This window comes from Lepidochelys olivacea (genome assembly GCF_965140295.1).
Source record: "Lepidochelys olivacea isolate rLepOli2 genome assembly, chromosome: 1".
Classification (NCBI taxonomy): domain Eukaryota; kingdom Metazoa; phylum Chordata; order Testudines; family Cheloniidae; genus Lepidochelys; species Lepidochelys olivacea.
This window is the reverse complement of record NC_140411.1, coordinates 267,387,490-267,408,071: the sequence shown is the minus strand read 5'-3', so window position 1 is coordinate 267,408,071 and position 20,582 is coordinate 267,387,490. Positions and strand designations below refer to the sequence as shown.

The 20,582-nt window shown below is 39.2% G+C and overlaps 1 protein-coding gene across 3 annotated transcripts in view; it reads right to left on the bottom strand.

Moving 5' to 3' along the window:
• The window catches only part of BLTP3B (bridge-like lipid transfer protein family member 3B), an 81,612-nt gene that overhangs the window by 14,022 nt on the left and 47,008 nt on the right, over positions 1–20,582 (bottom strand). For all 3 annotated transcript variants that reach the window (XR_014713406.1, XM_084641815.1, XM_084641816.1), the window contains 12 exons: positions 20,354–20,543; positions 18,462–18,602; positions 17,606–17,776; positions 16,111–16,291; positions 15,549–15,632; positions 13,043–13,225; positions 12,805–12,926; positions 10,497–10,638; positions 9,561–9,754; positions 4,876–6,380; positions 3,059–3,234; positions 1,090–1,226 (listed from right to left, as the gene is read on the bottom strand). Coding sequence is in view for 2 of the 3 variants with exons in the window: in XM_084641815.1 (XP_084497941.1) it covers positions 1,090–1,226; positions 3,059–3,234; positions 4,876–6,380; positions 9,561–9,754; positions 10,497–10,638; positions 12,805–12,926; positions 13,043–13,225; positions 15,549–15,632; positions 16,111–16,291; positions 17,606–17,776; positions 18,462–18,602; positions 20,354–20,543 (3,226 nt within the window). In the remaining variant the exon portion in view is untranslated. The remainder of the gene's footprint in view (positions 1–1,089; positions 1,227–3,058; positions 3,235–4,875; positions 6,381–9,560; positions 9,755–10,496; positions 10,639–12,804; positions 12,927–13,042; positions 13,226–15,548; positions 15,633–16,110; positions 16,292–17,605; positions 17,777–18,461; positions 18,603–20,353; positions 20,544–20,582) is intronic.

The following is a 20,582-nucleotide window of genomic DNA, read 5'->3' as shown; positions in this document are numbered from 1 at the left end:
AACAAATATAATCAACAGCTTCAAAACTTCAAGTCTTGGTGCCACTTTTTGAAATATTTACTAATTATTTTTATTATTACAGGCCAAGTTTTCTAAGGAGCCTCAACTCATCTTCTACAAATAGAAAACTACAAGTTAAAATGGAATTTGCACACACTTAATTTGCACACACAGATTCTGTTTTCACACATTCTTTATTATTTACATGCACAAATGTAGAGATTATTATTGAAAACTGACCCCAAAGGATACTTACTCCTAAGTGTATATATCTAATCATTTGTTAAGTAAGGTTTTCTTTAAAAAGGTAATTTATAAGTGTTTTTTAAAAACTCAGCAAATGTAGAGTTATACGCTGAATGTCTCCATAGGGAGCGTAGGAGGGAAGTCTGCACAAAACTGATTTCAAAAGTATGTTTTTCTTTTTTTAGGTGCCCTGTACCCTCAGATTACTATGCTGAATTATGCTAATAAGTTACTATGCAAGAAACTCAGATAACCACAGTGATGAGCATGTTATAAATGGACAGCTAAATAGAAAGAGGAGATGCAACCACCATGGAACTCTATTAGTGCATGGAGATTGCCTTGGGAGGGGAGATGGTTAGAAAAGTGGCTTTTTTTTTTTTAAACTACAGGGCATGGTGACACAAAGATTACAGTAAATATGTTCTACACTTTGGGTTATATATATATATTATTAACAAAAATTCACAAAACCATGCCATATATAAAAAAAGAAAAAAGCCACTTAACTGACCTTTCAAGAGGACATCTCCATACTCCGGGTCTCCAAAGTGGGTGTAATGCCACTAGTATAGTACATACTGAGCATTACTTGGAACAGAAGTAGTTAATCTTCAACTTCAAAGACCCTAAAAGAAGATAAATCTAAAATCAATTATGTGTTTAAATTCACTCTTACTTGTTATTGGAGCATTCAGACTATAAATCTACATAGCTAATGAATTTTTAAAACTATTTTCAAGTCACCTTTAAAAGAAAAAACAATTATTTCAGCAACACTTTAATGTCAGTTACTGTTTAAGTTACTAAACCTGCTCCTTTAATGAATTTCAGTAACATTACCATTTCTTCATTAGTCTCCTGGGCACTCTCTGAAGCTGCACTGATGGCATCTGGAGATGACCCACCATAATTGTCAACTCCTGTAACTTCATCTTGCACACTTTCTGCTGGCCTTTGGTAATTCATGCCTGTGATAGCTTCCATATGCATATCATCAGAAAAATATGAAAGGTCAATATAATATAATCTGAATTGTTCATGCATTAATATTAAGATACTATGTATAATCTTAATATTTATATATTTTATAAAAGTTTTTATTTGGATAATTATTAATAAACAAAACTAAAATAAATTAGTCAAATAATAGGCATATTGATTTTTGTCATGTTACTAAGTTCATGTGGCAAACAGATTGTTAGCAATGGCAACACAAAAGGAAATTTCTTTATTTGTCTATATTCTTATTGATCTATCTATCTATCTATACACACACCTAATCTCTCTCACACAAAATATTCTCTTTGAGTGAAATCCACTCCATCTACACAGGTTTCAGAGTAGCAGCCGTGTTAGTCTGTATCCGCAAAAAGAAAAGGAGTACTTGAGGCACCTTAGAGACTAACAAATTTATTTGAGCATAGCTTTTGTGAAAGCTTATGCTCAAATAAATTTGTTAGTCTCTAAGGTGGCACAAGTACTCCTTTCCATCTACACAGAGTCCAAGTATTCAGACTGTATGATGGTGGAGCAATTAGTGAGATGAAATCCACCCCTTCAACCCATGCAGCCATGGTGTGGAGTCCTTGCTATTCCAGCCTGTAGGGTGGAATAGCACCTATAGCTCTTCCATGTCTTTTACACTGGGTACTGGATCCACATGAACATGTGACCCCTTTCCTGTCTAACGCAGCCAATTCATTGTGGCTTCCATGCCAGTATAAATGGGCTAGGATAGAGATCTTTCACAGTGCAGAGGGGATGTACAAGCACCCTATGTGGCAATTTCACACACTTTTAGAGAAATTAGAAGGGCCCTGCTCTTGTCTTCCACAATGGAAGTGAATTTCACCCTGTGAGAAGTTTGTTGAAGTCCTCCAAAAGTTACTGATCTGCTGAATATGTACAGATACATTTTCAAAGCCTTCAGTGTAAGTGACTACAGTTCTTCTGTTTATAGAAATACTCAGTCAGGCTATATTATTTTCTTTTGTTAAAGCTTTATTTTATTAAGAACATATGGGCTGAGAATACTTTTCTATTCAGATGTAAGATAGGAGTACAGAGGAAACTGACTTTTTTAGAGTCTTGCTACTGTACGTATTACTTTTTAACTAAATTATTTCATCGGCCTTCTCTTAGAAGCTCATCATAATTTACATAACCCCACAGTACTACAGATTATCTAAAACTAACAGATATTCAACATCAGGCCAAATTTATCCCTCAGATACCCACAAATGGCTCCCACTGAAATAATCAGAAGTTGGACATACAGCTGATAGCAGAATCCAGCCAATAAATACAAACTGCACCATGAGGAGAGAGTCAAATCTGTCTGTCTGGTTACTAGCATTGCTGGTGTTAATGCCAAAGAAAACCACTTACCCATCCCCACATTTTTAAAACCAAAAATCTTGATACACGTTTGCGATAGTAAAACAACACCATAATTTAGAGTCCAATCCTGCAAACATATACTGCTGGCCTACAGTCCACTAACAGGAGTAGTTCCAAGGAATTCCTGGTCCTACAACAGCACTATAATTTGGTTCCCTCCTCCAAAAAAAAAAAAAAAAAATATCCCACACCCACCACCCTGGAAAGAGGTAATAACTGAGTCAATTGTCAGTTTATTTTTAAATTATATCTTTCATCTAAGTAGGAAAATATTTTGTGCCACCAACTGGTGTAGTAAATAGAACTGCTTGAGTAAACCAAACAGGATTTAGCCCACTATATCCTGTTAGCACACTATTAGATAATACTTTCATGTATTGTATGTAATTATTTTGTTAAATTTGTTTACCTTTCTCCATAAAGCTTTGGCTGTCACTTCCATCACTCTCTAGCAAATGTTCTTCTAACATCATACTATCAATAGAAATGGTATCCAAAGAGACTTGTGATGGACTTCTCTTCATGTTCTTATAAGAAACAGAGAATGCAGGGAGGTTGGACTGGCAGCGTTCCTTAGGCTTTCCACTTTTTAATATAAAGATATTAGGAAATTATTACTTAAAATGAAAGGAATTCTAGAAAAGAAAATCAAAATCCTCCAACACAGGAACAAAATGAAAGAAACATTGGTATGCAATATAAAATAATTCTGTAATCCTTAGGGGGAAAAAATAGAGGTAAACAAAGTAGAGCATTCATTCACCGCAGTCTGTAAATTACATTGTAGACATGTGTCAATTATTTTGACTTTTCACAACTATTTATTCAAGAATATGAAAATACAGTATTCTGTAAACAAATGTTTAGTTAACAGAATGTTCAATTTCTAACCCTAATTTATTGCGGGATTCCGCTGTCACTGCATATCTTCAGAATTTATTAATGCTTAAAACGATATCTGTTTTGAACTACTAAATTCTCAGTTCTTTGGCACACGGCCCATCAGGGAAAGCCAATGGCAGGCCAGGATGGTTTGTTTACCTGCAGCATCCGCAGGTTGAGCCGATGGCAGCTCCCACTGGCCGCAGTTCGCCGCTCCAGGCCAGTGTGGGCTGCGGGAAGTGGTGACCAGCACATCCCTCGGCCCACGCCGCTTCCCGCAGCCCCCTTTGGCCTGGAGTGGCGAACTGTGGACAGTGGGAGCTGCCATTGGCAGAACCGCCAGCTGCCGCTTCCTGCAGCTCCCATTGGCCTGGAGCGGCAAACCGTGGCCAGTGGGAGCTGCAATCGACCGAACCTGCGGACGCTGCAGATAAAGAGACTGTCCTGACCCGCCAGCAGCTTTCCCTGGTGGACTATGTGCCAAAGGCTGCCTGTAGAGAGGCGGTGTGGCTCCCTGCCACCTCAGAGAGGGATGAGCCCATCCGCGTGCTGGAGTGGGCAGAGCTAGACCCTCAGAGGTCACTGGAGTGCCAGACGCCAGGGAGGCCAGATGCCTCCAGCCTAGCCTGTGACTGGGAAGCCGCAGCAGCCCAAGGACTGGCCTGACTTGCCCTGCACCCATTACCCGGGGGAGTTGCCAGGCCTGCCCTGCACCCGCTACCCGGAGGACCCATGGTGATGGACGCCCCAGAGGACACCACCTGGACCCAGGTACCACAATAGGGGGAGTCAGGAAGTAGCCCGGGGGCAGCCAGCCCTAGTCTGGCTGTAGCACTGCCAGAGCCCATGACAATGTGTTGCGGCCAGGATCCCCACTGACACAGCAGCAGGTCTTCTGCCACAGCTAGGGCCCTGGGCTGGGATGCAGTGGAGTGGGAGGGCCTGCGTCCCCCCTGCCACCCAACTCTTGGGTGGCAGTCTCCCCCTCTTCCAGGTCCTTTGGGGGCCTGGGCTTATTGCTATAGTTTGCTACCGCTCAGCCCCTGTTTGAGGGCCTGAGCACCTGACTCACTGTTGCCCCGCCCTGAGGGCTTACGGTGCTTATTTCAGTTGCTGCAAGGGCCGCCGAGGGAGACTCCCGCAGCTGGACTAATTTCCCCAAACATCAACTGTGTGTAGTGAGCTGGTGTGGCTCCCCGCCGCCCCAAAGAAGGCTGAGCCCTCTTTACATGGCCAATCCCTGATCTATGGCAATTATTAATTTTATTTGACTTGCACTATCAACTAACTTTTCCTGGGACATAAAGAGTGACCTCACTAATGAAAATATAAAATCTTTTATACCTTAATGTAGACTGGGTTGCAAGCATTCTAACTGTAGACACTTTTTCTTTGTTGAGTTCAAGCTCTTCAGATTGTAAGGCTGTTTCTGGTTCTAAGTCTGTCACTTTAACAGGAGAGCCTTCAGTTCCATTTTTCTGATCAGTTAACTTATTTGAAAAAATATTTTTGTCATTCTCTTTATCAATGAATAACTCAATAGAATCTTCTCTGTTATTTAAAACATTCACCAAATCCCTAGAATACAAGCTACTTTTGTCACTTAGCGCCACACAAACTTCTTCTGAATCACTCCTACTAAAAAGTCCACTACAGTCATCTTCATGTGTTTTCCCCAAACACGTATCCGATGTATCATCTGAAAACGATATTCCCTTCTGAAAATCCGTATCACTACCTGATTTAAAAAGAAGGGGGTCCATCAAAATGACTTTGTTAACCTCAGAGCTCACGGACTCAGTTACATAATTAATATCCACACTATCAGTCTGTGTTATATCATTAGTTATTAGTTTACTCTCTGATACAAGAGTTTCCTCATTTTCCAAAGGTGAAAGATCTTCTGCCATGAGACTTTCTTCTTCCAAAACTGGAGACTTGCAGGGTTTTGCTTGAGCCACTGGATGGAGCAACAGAGCTATTTCTGCACTTTCAAGTAAGATCCCAATGCAGACATCTGTTTGCTGTGCAGGTTTGCCTGTCACTGCTTCGACATCTTTCCTTAGGTTTTCGAGGAGCAATACAAGGGAGTCATGGAGCAACAATAAGAAATGGAACTGGTAATGATTGATTTGCATGCTCACATGTTTTTGAATATGAATAAGGACATGTACATCTGCATCAGAGGAAGAACTTGCAGACAGAACTCCTGAAGTGCTGTCTGAAGGATGAAGCTTTTGAATGCCATTGGTCAAGGGCTCTGTCTCAGTGCTATAATATTCCCTCAAAAGTTTTTTGCGCTGAAGTCTATTAGCTAGGTCACTAGAGTCACTTCTTGGAATGTTAAAAGGTGTTTGATCATAAGAAAAGAGTTCCTTTTGTGACTGTGCAAATCTCATTGGCTGGCAAACCCAAAGGGAGAGTGGGAATGAATCCACAAAACTTATTGGTCGGCCTTTCCCACTTTTCATTCCTTCATAATCTATCCAAAATTGGGAAAAATGCAAAGCCCAGACATCAGTGGCAGCAGATGTTTTTAGTGCATATTTATTTAGCTTTGGGGTGATATAACCTTTATAAACGTCATGCATCTTAGTATCTTGTTCATGAGCATGTCTCTGGAAAATTGGGTGTAGAAGATTAAAATTGTCATGAGATTTGGGAAAGTTGGTGAAAGTTCTACTGAAAAATTCACAGTCTTTGAAGTTCTGGAACAAGGCTTCCAGGTCAGAGTGTCTACAGTTTGGCGAGTGCCTTGTGTTTGTAGCAATCATTTCAGAACTCTGAATAGAAATTGCACGTGGCTGATCTTTATGGATTTCAGGTTTCTTTTCCGAGGGAATGATAAACTGCAATAGAAAAATATATTCATCTAGTTACAAAGTAGATTATAAAGGTACACACCATTTTAAAGAAAACAATAGTTATGTGAGGTAAAATAAATGAATGACATGAAAGTTTTGTAGGATATCATGTACACTAATACAGAACAGAAGAGGCCAGGCTCCTGATTCTGCTTTTCATCTGGGTTCCCCAAATTTTGACCAAGGCCACTACACGCAAACCTGTTCATAAGAAAATTGCCATGAATCTCAATGTCCATGCGATGTCCATGACAGGGCCTCTGGCTTTTAGTTTTTGAAATATGCAGGATGGTTACATTGGGCTGAAGTTTCTCATGCTTTAGGTCAGCTCAGAAGTGATTTTGTAGACAGTTTAGTGAAAAATCTGTTCAATTGTTTTAAAGTTAACTGAACATGAAATCTTAACTCTCCTTCCACATGGATACAAAAGGAACTTTCGTAACATGATTGCTCAGTATCGTGAAATGATTAAAATCTCAGCCTTAATGTTGCATTAACAATTTTTTTTGCTATTATAGAAGTAAATTTATTAGAACTCTTAAAACCTTGAAGTATTCCAGTGTGCTAGAATAATCTCAAATTGAACATCTTTACCCTCCAAGTGTTAAAAAGGAAATAATATTTTAGACCCTGATCTTGCATGAGGATCTGCTAACACAGATTCCTGACACCACACATAATCCCAGTGGGATCAATGGGACACTACCCAGGTACAGTAAAAGCTTTGTTATCCAGCCTGTTGGGGTAAGGGGGGGTGCCAGTAAGTGAAAAATTCTGGTTAACTAAGGGGGAGGGAGTTTGGGTGCGGGAGGGGGCTCGAGGTGCCAGATCCGGGCGGCGCTCACCTTGGGCGGCTCCCCGCAAGCAGCGACATGTCCCCTAGGCCAGGGGTTCTCAATCTTTTTCTTTCTGAGGCCCCCCAATATACTATAAAAACTCCACGGTCCACCTGTGCCACAATAACTGGTTTTCTTCATATAAAAGCCAGGGCCGGCATTACAGATAGCAAGCAGGGCAATTGCCTGGGGCCCCATGCCACAGGGACCTCCACAAAGCTACACTGATCAGGCTTTGGCTTCAGCCTTGGATGGTGGGGCTCAGGGCCCTGGACTTCAGCCCCATGCAGTGGGGCTTCAGCTTTCAGCCCTGGGCCCCAGGAAGTCTAATGCTGGCTCTGCTTGGTGGTCCCCCTGAAACCTGCTTGCGGCCCCCCAGGGGGCCCCGGACCCCTGGTTGAGAGCCACTGCCCTTGGCGGAGGCGTGGCTAGGCAGCTGTGTACGCTGCCTCCAACCTGAGCACTGGCTCCTCAGATACCATTGGCCGGGAACCGCAGCCAATGAGAGCTGCGGTGGTGGTGCCTACAGGCGGAGTCAGTGTGGAGAGTCACTCAGCCACGCTTCTGCCTAGGAGTAGCAGGGACATGTTGCCACTTGCGGGGAGCCGCCTGAGGTGAGCGCTGCACAGATCGGGCACCCCGCACCCCAACCCCCTGCCCCCTCCCACAACCAAACTCCCTCCCAGAGCCAGTGCCCTGCACCCCCTCCCGCACTCCGAACCCCTCATGGCTGTTCCTCTGCCTAGGAACAGTAGGGACATGTCGCCGCTTCCAGGGAGCCACGTGGAGGCAGATAGGGAACCTGCCAGCCCGGCGCCACCCAGATTATAAATCAAACTTTCAATGAAGATCAGAAATGCTTGTTTATAGAGCTTTCCGGCTGGTAAATGCCAGATAATACAGCTTTTACTGTATACGGATCTTCATGGCTGAATCCATTTGCAATGTTAGGGCTTATGGAATCATCCATTTGAGCACATAAGTAACTTTGTCCTATTATCTTAAATGGAATTACTTATGTGAGTAAAGTTACTCATGTAATTAACTGGATGCTGGGTTAGATCCCAAATTTGTAAGTAAGTATTCATTACACCACAAGTATATTTTCATAATCAGTATTTGTGTAACTTACAATATCTATTATGACATATACATATAAAATGCATATTTAGGAAGTTTCATTTAAAGCATCACACTTTCATACTAAGAGCTTGTCTACATGGTGGGGTTATGTGCTTTACAGGAGTGTGATTTCTAAAGTGCACTAAGGTGTGGCACATTAATTGGCCCGGGTAGACCCTGCTAGTGTGCACTAAAGGTTCCCTTGTGCAATTTAATGTAATACTGTTTGAAACAGCAGTATGTTAAAGCGCATTAGCAGGGTCTACACAGACCAATTCAAGTGCAACTCATTAGCATGCTTTAGAAATCACACCGTGGTAAAGCGCATTACCTCCCGATTCGGATAAGCCTTGCAATATCTGTAAAAATGGCAGTTATGGATTCTGTTTTCCCTTTTCTTTGAGTTTTCCTTTCCATTCACAGGGATAAGCTTATTATACAGTGCCATTTATGACAATTTAATTGCATTTTGAAATCTTGTTTGTTTTTCAGCTGAAAGCCAACTAAAATGAATTTCAAAAGCACACAGTCAAACTGATAACTGATCAGATCTTTATATCTCAGGAGTTTATCTCTCTAGTACAAGAATTTCATAAGGCCTCTACAGCTTCATGATGTGGAGGGGAGTTCAGTCTGTAGTATATTACTACAAAAAAGGAAGAATTCTCACTGTGCATAATAAAACTGCTTAACCCGCACTCTCCCCTCGAGATCCACAATGCTAAAGGATCACCGCCAAATAGCTGCAGTTCTACAAAGAGCAGGAAAAAGGAATGATCAGATAGGTGTCAAGACCGCACTCTTATAACATAGACACCCCTCAAAAAGCTGTAGATCTCACAACTAAAAAATTATGGCAAGTAACTACTGTTCTCTGCATATTAGAGGTACAACTGCGCACACAGAGATCTGAACTATAAATATGTGATCCAGGCATACTTTCCACTCTCAGCAAAGCCAGGATGGCCTGTTGCCAATGAGACTTTTAGCCAAACCTACTGACTACTCTGCATTGAGGGGCTATGTCCAGAAGAGGAGACGATCTGCTACATCATGTCCTCTGTTCTGCCTCACGCATCTTTCCTTAGACCTTCATACTCTGTAAGCATATTTTCCTTTTTTCATTACTTGGCTAATAACTCTTTTCAGAGATAAAGAGAATGTATTTTTCTCCAAAAAATCCCCAAATACTCCTTCCATACAGTACCTTTAACATAAGTCCATCCACTCTAACATCAACATGCTCATCAGATTTTGAATTGTCATTTAATTTATACATGGCCATGAACTGATTGAGACTTTGTTTTACATCCAACGCAAACTGATTTAGCCAAAGAATACTTCTTTCATCCAGAGTGAACTGCAGAGCATTCAGTTGCACATAAAGATTCGGACATGGAACTAAGGAAGAGACAAAACAAAATTAGAGCAAACAACAATATTTATTTTAGCTTAATAATGCAGGGCCATATCATCTCCTCTACTTGCTGCCATGGAAGAAATGGAAAACCCACTCCTTTGACCACGGGAAAGGGAGATTGAAGGAGCCTAAGCGTATCACTCCCAACTCTCTCTGATGTCCCAATCACTGCATGTAAAAACTTAAATTAAACTAGAATAAAAAGGAGGTGGGCACCACAGTTGAAGGAAAATGGCAGGACCAAAGAAGATCCTCTGTCCCGAGCATCATCCCCAGGAAGCCTGCTGGGATTTCCTTACACGAGAGAATGCTGAACCCTGTCACATGTTACTAAAATAACTCTAGCAGACCTTTTGTTACATCTTTGGTAGGTCTGCAATAGCTTGATTTCTTTTGAACAGCAGAGGAGTGCAAATGTTCAAAAAATGTATATATAGTAGAATCAGTATTTTATTTCCTGGTAAAAATGTCACGTTTTTGTACTTAAAATATAGTATTTACAAAAATCAATGCTTTAAATGTGTTGCTAGGAGGAAACATCAGTAAAATGGTGAAGTATTATGTTCACAAAAGTAATTTCACAATTAATTCAGTGCAAAAAGCTTTTCACCATTTTTGAATGTCAAACTTGAATCAATATTTCCATTAGATCTCAAGCTACCATTAGGCTTCGCAAAAGGGAAAATAATGCAAGAGATTTATTTTTCAGAACAAAAACCTTACTAGGATAGTCTTTTCCATCTGGATAGTAGTATTCAGTGAATTCAATATGAATAGCTGACATTTCTGGTGGAAGATAAAGTGACTTTTTATTGCAAGAAATCAGAGTTTTAGGGGAAGAACGACATTGGTCTGCTGTAGAGACCTGCAAAAGACAAATGTTCAGTTTTTTCAATATGTAACTATTTTTGTTAGTCATTAAAAATGCTTGATTCCGCCAGTGGTACAAGGGATAGTGCTACCTCACAGATGGGATCTGCAACACACTGAGCACTGGCATGGTAACCCCACTGATGTAGAACCCCAATTGCACCCATCGCAGACAGCAATGCATACATGACTATCATGTAGTAGAGGCAGTTGGAATGCACTCATCTCCAAGGGAATACACAGAGGACAGAAGGGGCATGGTGATGGATGGAGTCAGGGCCTGGCACTATAGTCCCTGTGCATGTGTGTATGGGAAGCAGCAGGCGCATGCAGCAGACAAGGGGATATCCACACAGACAAGAATCAGGCAAGGACCTGTAGGGACCCAGCAGCTTCACCAAGAACACCATGGACCAAAATACAGGCAGGTCTGCCAGAGAAGGGGTTTGCCTGAAAGATGGTCAACTCATGGTGTTCCCAGCTCAGCCAGCTGGAGAGGTGACTACAGACAAAATTCCCCTCTCTCTGCACTATTCTGGAGCCATGTGCACTGCAGCTTGTGTGCCATCTCTCCAGGGGCAGGCTTTGGATCACATGCTGCTCTGCAGGGTGCTCAGTACGCTAATGCAGGGTTCTTTGGGCTCAGTGACACCCTGAGATCCACATCGCAGCAGAATCAAGCCCTAGTAGAACAACATCTCTCCACTTGTGCTTTCAACAACATAAATGTTACACAAACTTTACATTAATTGCCTCCAAAGTAAATTATGCAACAATAGAAAAGTGTTACTTTTGGTACATAATTTATCTGGCTCTTCTGATCGCTTAAGATTTCTTTGAGTGTGGATTAATTTAAGAAATGTCTGCCAAACCAAAAATGCTTGCATCCAGTGCTTTTGTATGTCAGCTTCCTACCTTCAAAATAGCTGAAGTTTTGAATATACAATCCTGGTTGGTTTCTTTTTTATTAATTTTGCATAAGTATAGTTGGAAATTATACACAAGTAAAATTGTATAAACCTCTCTCACCCACTTAAAATATCTTAAATTTCATACGTCTGTATTAATACCTATAATCATTATAAATAATATGATGGCAAAATATAATTTCACAAATACAAAACTTAACTTTCACAAATACATCAACTTAAAATAAGTAGCTTCCTAGCTGTCCTACAAAAACTGTGAAGTAATAATAGAGAGAGGGCAAAAGGAGAGAGTAAAGCAACTGAAAAGAAGCAAATTAAATTTAAAACTTCTATCAAACTAAGAAACAAACATTTCATATAATAATTATGCCATTACTGAAGTGTATAAAAAATTTCAAATCCAAATGTGAGATTCTGGTAGCAACCACCACTCTAACAGGGAGACTAGGGCAGGCACAGCACCAAAGGCCTGGGAAGGGGCAAGGTTAGGGTGGCTGGAAGATGCATTGACGGCGCACACATCTCAGGCATCCTCTGCTGGCAGGGTTACTATGGGACTTCAGCTGAAATGTAAAGCTGCCTTTCCAAGCAGAGCACCGCCCCAATATCATTGCCATTGTCGCCTGGAGATAAGTACTCCTCTGGTGCAGCTGCCCCCTTGCTATGCCTGTGAGAGTGAATCTGGACCTGAGAGAGTAATTAAAACAACAGCAAATAACAAAAAGAATGAATGTCAAAAAGTCCATTAAAAAAATATCATTGGAAGTAAAATATTAATAATGCTATGTTAAATCAGTTTAAACATGACACTGAAATAAATAAATTCAGCATATATTTAAACAGGGAATATGAACCCCTAAAAATGAGAAATCTAAAACTACATGCTAAACCAGTAAATCCCTGGAGTACTCCACATGACACAATGAAAGGGTAAGATTCTAAACTACAGCATCTACAGGTGATGTCATTATACGACAGCGATCCCTCACAGATCCAAAGTCTTACTCTCATTAAATCAATGACAAAAATTCCATTGATATTAATTTTTTAATATCAAACAAGAGCAAGCCATAAAAGTCTAGTCCAATAAGCGATACAGTCAATGGAAAGAGTCCTATTGACATCAATGGACTTTGGATCAGACCCATAAAAATTATGCTAATATATCAGAGGTAAAGCAGTTAAGGGACAAAGCGACCCCAAATTCACCAACTAGGGGGAAAAAAACATACCTGGTATATATTGAAATCTGCAAGTCTAACAACAACAGGACTGGACATGAGTTTATCCTTTGGTTGTTGGGGAGATACAGAAGCAGCCCTAGAAGTTCCTTTAGGTATCTGTTGGTCCTTGCCTGTAGGAAATAAGAATGGCAAAGTCATTTAAAAGAACAACCTCATTTAGGATACACTGCTGCCTCCAGTGAATATTAAATGTAAGCAATAAAATTTGTGAATAGAGACGAAGTACCTGTTTGTATGTTTGGAGGAGAACCATGAGGTGGGGATTTAGTAGGAGAATCTATATTATGATCCTTCACAGCCTGCTTAAGCAATTCAACATTGCTTTTGAACTCATCTAATAATTCTTGGGCCCATCCACTTCTGGTTTTGGTGGCATCACTATAATGCATCCAGTGACTGCAGTTGTCTCCTATAAGAGAGAAACATATGTGGCCCAAAACTAATACAAAAATTTCCATTTGAAATATATTTCTAACGATTGAAAACAATTTTTTTAACTTTTCAGATTTTCTTCAAAATGTAATCGCACTAAATCTTGTGACTATTCAGTAATGTAAATGGCAAGTAATAGCACTGACAAACTCCTCACAGACCTCAAGAATATAATTGCTCCCTGGCTTGAGCAGTTAGGCAATATTCAGGGCCTTGCTAGATTGTATCCATTAAGAGAAGAGATTGATAATATGAGTAAGGAATTTTTTTAGTGCCATCTACAAAGAATGTACTCAAAGTGCTGTTTCCTTGATCACAGTAGAAAGCAGTTTCCTTGATCACAATTTCCAGCTAAGTTCCCTCTAATCTGTGCGGCCGCCCAAAAGGCTATCAAGTGCCGCACACTTCAGGTGTCCTCGCCGCGCTGCTCCTGTCCTCTTCTCCTAGGAGCCTCCTGTGCTGGGGGGGGGGGGATTATGATGTGCTGAAGTCAGGGTGTCCCCCTCCCCTGTACCCCATCTCCACAGAGCGGCAGGGGGGATATGACAGGGCTCAGGATGTAGGGAGCTTGCTGGCAGCTGTTGCTGTGTCTGAACAAACAGGCTTCAGACTGCTGAGTGCCGATCTACTTAAAAAGGCAGCATACTTAAAGGGGCAGCGTGTGTCTCTCTCAGTGACACACACAAAAGAAGTGTGTCCCTCTCTCTCTCTCTCTCTCTCACACACACACACACAGTCTTTCACACTCACCTCCCAACACATACTTGTATTATTGCTGTTGTTGTTACTTGATACTTCTTTCAAAGTATCTTGATTTAGTTTTTTGACTGGTTTATGCATTTCATAATTTTTATTGCTCTTTTATTTTTCTCTTACGAAATAATTGTTATTTCTCTCTTAATTTAATTCTTTGAGTAGTGAGTTCTACAATGCCTAACTGGTTGGAGTAATTATTTCTATGGTAACTTTTTAAAATACATATTATATCTAGGTTTTTTGTTTCTTCTGGTGGCACACATCTACACATTACCTCGATATGGTGCACATTCCACACATGGATGGAAAAAAATTAGAGGGAACACTGATTTCCAGCCTGCCTTTCCAGCAATTCCTGTGCCCCAAGGAGCACTGTCACTGCTCCCTCTCAGCGACATGTTCACAACTGCTTCTCTTGTTGTCAGTTTACCCTCTCGTGGCTTTTTCTGGTCCTTTTCTACCACTGACACACAACTGCAACCAACCAATTGCCCCAACTTCTGGCTTAGCTTCTGCTCAGGCCTTGCCATATTGGTCAATGTCTTGGCTTCTACTGTTCCAGCTGCCACTACACAAAGGGGCATTTAATTCCTCTTTCATCTAGCCTGAACGAATGATACTTACTGTACCCATTTAACCAGGTCTGTGACTGATGGCAGCCATTAACACCTTCCAACACAACAATATCAATTCTTATCCAGCAACTTATATTAAAACAGAAATTTAGGGTAACTGTAGCTCAGACAGAATTTCTCAATTTCTTCTCCTCCAAGACAAACAATAGAAATACACTGCTTGCCTTGGTCATGTAAGAAGGTCCACTATATCAAATTGTAGCTAATCCCAAATTTAAAGGTATCTTTTGGCCAAAATTTAGTAATGGACACTAAAGAAAAAAATGATCTTTTAATGTTTAGATTTCTGGAAAAATCTATTAGCCAAAAATGATTGGCAACAAATCCTAGTCTGGAATTTACTACTAGCAATTCAAGCTTCAATTTTGGTGCCAATCAATCAATTCTTCCATGACTTAATATGACGGCTGCATGGCAAGCTCATTGCATTTCCATAGTAGCACACTAACAAAAGTAAGTGCACTAAAGAAATTCTGCGGAATCTCTGTACCACACTTGTAGAATCAAGTGCGGAATCAACAACAACAAAAAGTTTGGGAACTGCTCGTCTTGTAGATTGTACCTTGCTCTCCCTTAAATTTCAAATTAATACATTCAAATCCTGAGGTCCTCTTTCTTCACATGAAATGGTTTACAATGTTCCAACACAACTGTATTTATGTCCAAAGTATTTTGTTAACTAAAGAGTTATGCTTGAAATAGCTAGTGTATAAAATCTTGGTTCAGTTCTCAGTATTTTTATTCCACATGTAATGGATATGAATGTACTGAACTGACCTTAAAAGTATATATTTCAAATACTTGTATGTAGAAATATTATTGCCCACGTCTTCTGTACATTTGACTAATTTTTATCTTTAAAACCAAAATACAATTAATAAATATACTAATAAATATTAATTCACATACCTGCTTTGTGAAAAGGGTAGTAGTCCACAGTTAAATGGCTAAAGGAAATCTGCATAGCTCCTCCTGTAATACTTCTGTTTGATTCTGTAAAAGAAAGCAATATTTAGCAATGTAGATGCCTGACCTACATCAGTAAATTTTCACTTTTTCATTACAGTGAATCACCACGGTGAAAAGTATTGGATCAAAAAGTGAGGTATCACAAAAATAACTTTGCATTAGTGTATCCTGGCCTAAATGGCCAGGATGGGCTCCCAATGCCTAAGATAAGGCCCATAAATTTGTAGCTGGTAAATCTGGTGCTACTATCAAGGCAATACTTTTGAAAAATCCTGGTTCTTTAATTACTATTAATCTCTTCTATGTCCATTAAAAATAAAGCAGCCTGCTATACAATAGAAAAAAATGACCATGTGGCTGTTTGAATGTACATTTGTATATAGTTTTATTCTGGTCATTTAAGAGAGACTATACAAACATTAATAGACTTCTCAATCTCTCTTCTAATTTACAATAAGTTTGAGGATATTAAAACAATTTTGGAAAAGGAAATTTTTGTTACCTTTTTCTTTAGAGTGAATATCATCACAAATATGCAGGTCCAAATGAGAAATTACTAAGTGATGAGAAGTTTCCTTAACATCAAAATCACTGAACAGTTTTACAATTGCATCATTTTGATCAGGTGCTGCTGAAGCCTGGTGTGCTTTCACTTGCTGAGGGGTTGGTACAGGGGTGGAACTCTGAAAAAATTAAGTCACATAACTTTAGAGAAACTTTTCCTTAAAGCATGAACTTCAAACATTTTAACACTGAAATGTAAAAACAATTCTAGGGGGAGATTTTCACAGGCACAAGTAGCAGTTAGGTTCCCAACTCCCTCTGAAAGTCAGTGGGAGATAGATGCCCAACTGTTGTATGTGCCTTGGAAAATCTCACCCCTAATTACTGCACTTCCTGCAAGTACTCAACGCCGGCAACTTCATTTAATCAGCCTTCATAGTAACATCTTTTCATGTCTTTTTTCTTATCACGTCTACCACTTATCAGTGCTACTTATGCTTGAGAGCTTGCTCCCTTGAGCAAGTACATCTACTACTACTTGATTTTGCAGTCACATCTGATCGGCCAAATCTTACTCTGTTTGGGAAGGTCCCCCAACTCAGCAGGATTTCTGCTGTATGATGTTGAGAGAGGGTGATAAATGATTTATAGAGCTGGTGTACAGAGAGTGTTCCCCAACTCATCCCTGTGCCAGCCTGCTACATTTCCGTGCAGTAAGGTTGCATGGAAGAGTGTGAAAGTGGATTTGTCAGTATGCAGATTCACTGGTCATTATTATTCACTGAGGGACACTCTGAGTACTTCAACCTCAGACCACAGTAGTGGTGTTAGGGAAGTATCTGTGCTTCTTCATGGACAGCAAAAGGAGGAAAAAAGATTCCAAAGCCCAGCTAGCCTGTCTTGCTATGTATTTTAGAGGATGTGGAGGTTTTCAGCATAATACGATATTCTATTTGTGACATCATTATCACTTCCACCGTAACAGATTATGATATCAAATATAGACTTATGATTTCACTCCAAGTTCAAACAAGAGAGGCTAGGTTGTTAGAGGAAAAGCTTGTATTAAAACATAATTTTTCAGTAACACTAAAGGGAAATACCAGTGTGTACCAGTACTTCTAAATTTTGTGTAAGTATCCTCCCTCTCGCTCAAAATTTGCTCTAGTGTGTAAGTCTCTCTTTAAACATATTTTGGAATTCAAAAGCAGAAAATGGTTCCCATTGTAAATGCAACACTATACACCACATTTAGTCAACTGTTGAAATAAATACAGATGTTTAAATATTCCATATATATGATTTAATAAATAGAATTGACCGATCTTACGATAACTTTTAGTATGATTTAAGATGCAAAATCTGACCCTCTTGATCAAAAATGAATAACCTAAGAGCTCTCCAAAATAAATTAAACCAACTAATTGTTTATTATGCTGTTTTAGAGTACCTGTATTTACTAAAAACTTTACTATGACAACCAATTAGCTTACCTGTGTGGGTTCAGAAGCCAAACTTTTTCTTTGTTCAGTTGATTTCTCTATTGCTTCACTAAGAGATTTGGCATATTGTACCATAGCTTTCAACTGGGAATCAGTTAAAACCCATAGCAAATCATCTAGTATTAGAACCAGTTTTGATGCCACTACATTGCAATCCTTTAACTGTTAAATAAATGAAAATGAATTTTAAAAATTTAAATGGGAATATTGCATTTGATGTAAGAAATGGGTATTTGAAAAGAAATAAGTTAAAATGCAAAGGACGTGGTACACAAGAAATGTGACACTTTTTCCATAAGATTACATTAATATTTCTTTTTAAGTGTGATTTGCCTACTAAGTAAAAATGACTGTAAAATAGTATTATGAAGTTCTATGTTTGTCTCTCAAGGATTTTCATATAAAAAATGCTCAATTTACAAATAAAAAGATGCTGTTTTCTAAGTGCTAACCCTGCAAACTCAACCTAAACCCTGAGAAGTAAAGCTGAATTCTTTCCTCATTACACATCATCACAAATAAAGGCAATACAGGCCAAATTAGACCATTAGCTAAACCTATATAACCCCATGGTCTTCACATTTTGCCTGCTCTATTTCTTGTCCGTTGCATAGGTCTAACTACTGTAATCACAACTTGGTAAACTATTCTATTTATGATGATGCTTCCTCAGAAAATAAAATGAAATATCTTAAATTTACAGAGTGCCACATTTTATGTAGTCCAAGTGCAGAATCTCTGTTGTGTGCTTATCTATACAAAGTGCTTTGTAAAAATAAATGTCAAATACAAAAACAAATGAAAGAATTTATAAATATATCACAGATTCACAAGTTTTCAAATTTACCCTTCTTTTAAGTGTAACCCTGATTTTTGACTGGTTTGTAATCAGTCGAACTGGAGCACTCATGATTTCATGCTGAGAACTCTGGATTGCATCCGCTTCTATTCTGATCATTTGCCAGTTGATCTCTTTAAAAGTTAATACCTAAAACAAAACAAAGCCTGTTAATTTAATATGCCAATTTATTTGCCATTAAGAATAAGAAAGTTTTATGGAGTTTTAGTAGCAGCAGAAAAGGCATGTTCCATTTGCATACTCCGACTAAAACTGTTGGTAATTAAAGCTCTGACCCTTCAACTGACTCTGCACCGGTACTCCCTTGCACCCACCAACACAGTCACTTCTAAGATCAGGGATTTTTTTATATTTTTCATAGTGAATTTAATTATAAAGTCTGTTAATTCACTTCGATTGCATTTAGTTTTTTTTAAAAGGTCTTATGCTGGTTTCTTCTGTGGATTGGACTCCTCAAATAGCCTCAAAATGTTCAATTCTAGTGCTGTTGGTTAGTTCGGGGAAGCGGAGAGGTTTGATGGCAGACTTTTTTTTAATTAAAGAGAATTACTACAAACATTATGGATCCCACTGAGCGTATAACTCTGAGTTGATGAGGGATACAACAGGCAAGGAGTCAGCTGAAGATGCAGAAAACTAATCCTACCTTCTTTAAGACCACATAGAGCAAATGGAATAGACAGGCATTTTCATTGCTTAAATACAAGTAATTTTGTTCAGCAAAATTCCCCATAAGCATAAGGGATTTAAATGTAAAAGTGCTGTTGTCATACTGAGAGACTTAGGAATGACACATTCAAAACCTATTCAGGGTTATGAACCTCTTAATCCTAGACTAAAAATTAGGTAGTCTACAAGCTAGGATTATAAAATAGTGTACATGTGTATATACACAACAAAAGCCATGTACTAAAGAATTCCTCAGCTCAACATACATTTTAAGCAAATAACGTGGATTTCAAAAATCCACAGTTATAGATACAAACTCTCATTAACAGGTCATTAATTTACATATAAGCTACAAGAGGTACACTGGGTTAAGAGTAAAAAGGGGGAGTTAAGATTTGTCTGGATGACTAATTTTGATCTTCTCAGATAACATTTGTTGGGTTTTTAAGATCATTACTATGTTCACTTTGGGTTTCTGCCCTTACGTAAATGATAGACATCAGTCACTTTAACTCTGGCTGAAAGTTTTTTGGCTGGGAGTAACCAATTCTAAATAAAACAATAAGGTCAAAGTTCAAAATATGAAGTCCACCTGACTTATAACCAAACATATGTTAGAGAAAATCATTTTTCAATATAAACGTGCTACTCTTAGTCTAACTTTGAGCTCAATTGCACATTATTATTTTGGGTACTGGGCAGAAAACAAAAGAAGGGTATCCATTAATCTAGTACTTTTATAATTTTTAAAAATTAAAATACCTTGCTACTTGCACTAGCAATTAGGAGATATTGGAATGGTTTAATTTGACTATTAAGAGTACAGTATACTAGTAAATTCCAACAAAGAAATAACTTGGTTAGAAATGAGTTAAGGTTGCTTAAGGAGAACATTCACCCACGCAAATCCTTAAAAGCAAGGAAATGTCCAAGTAAGAGATCTTTCTTTAGTACACCCCCACATCTCATATTCACTACCTTCACTGACAGATTCCACTCTTCTATAAACAACCCTCCAGGCTGCTCTAGTTTACAATTGTTGCCCACAGCCCTGGGGGCAACTGGGAACAGCTGAAACTAGCTGGAGTGCACAAGTCCTCCAGCCACACCCAGGGCACATTCCTTTGATTGTTTAAAATCATAAAGTCACAATTTAATTACCTTCCTTACTATAAAGTTGACAAAAGCAAATAGCAAAAAGTATTCTTTACCTCTCCATGCTGAGATTCTTGTATTCGAGTAAATCTTAGATCACCATGTTCCCAGGTTGCATTTACACTATATATTCTCAACTGGGAAAGTTCAAATGAAGCATTAAAAGCTTTCGCTCCAATCCGGATTATAATGGAGTTCACAGAAACAGAAATTCCTTCTACCACTTTTTCAGCAAAGCCATATTCACTGGAAAGTGAAATGCCAAGATTTAAATTACAGATCTAA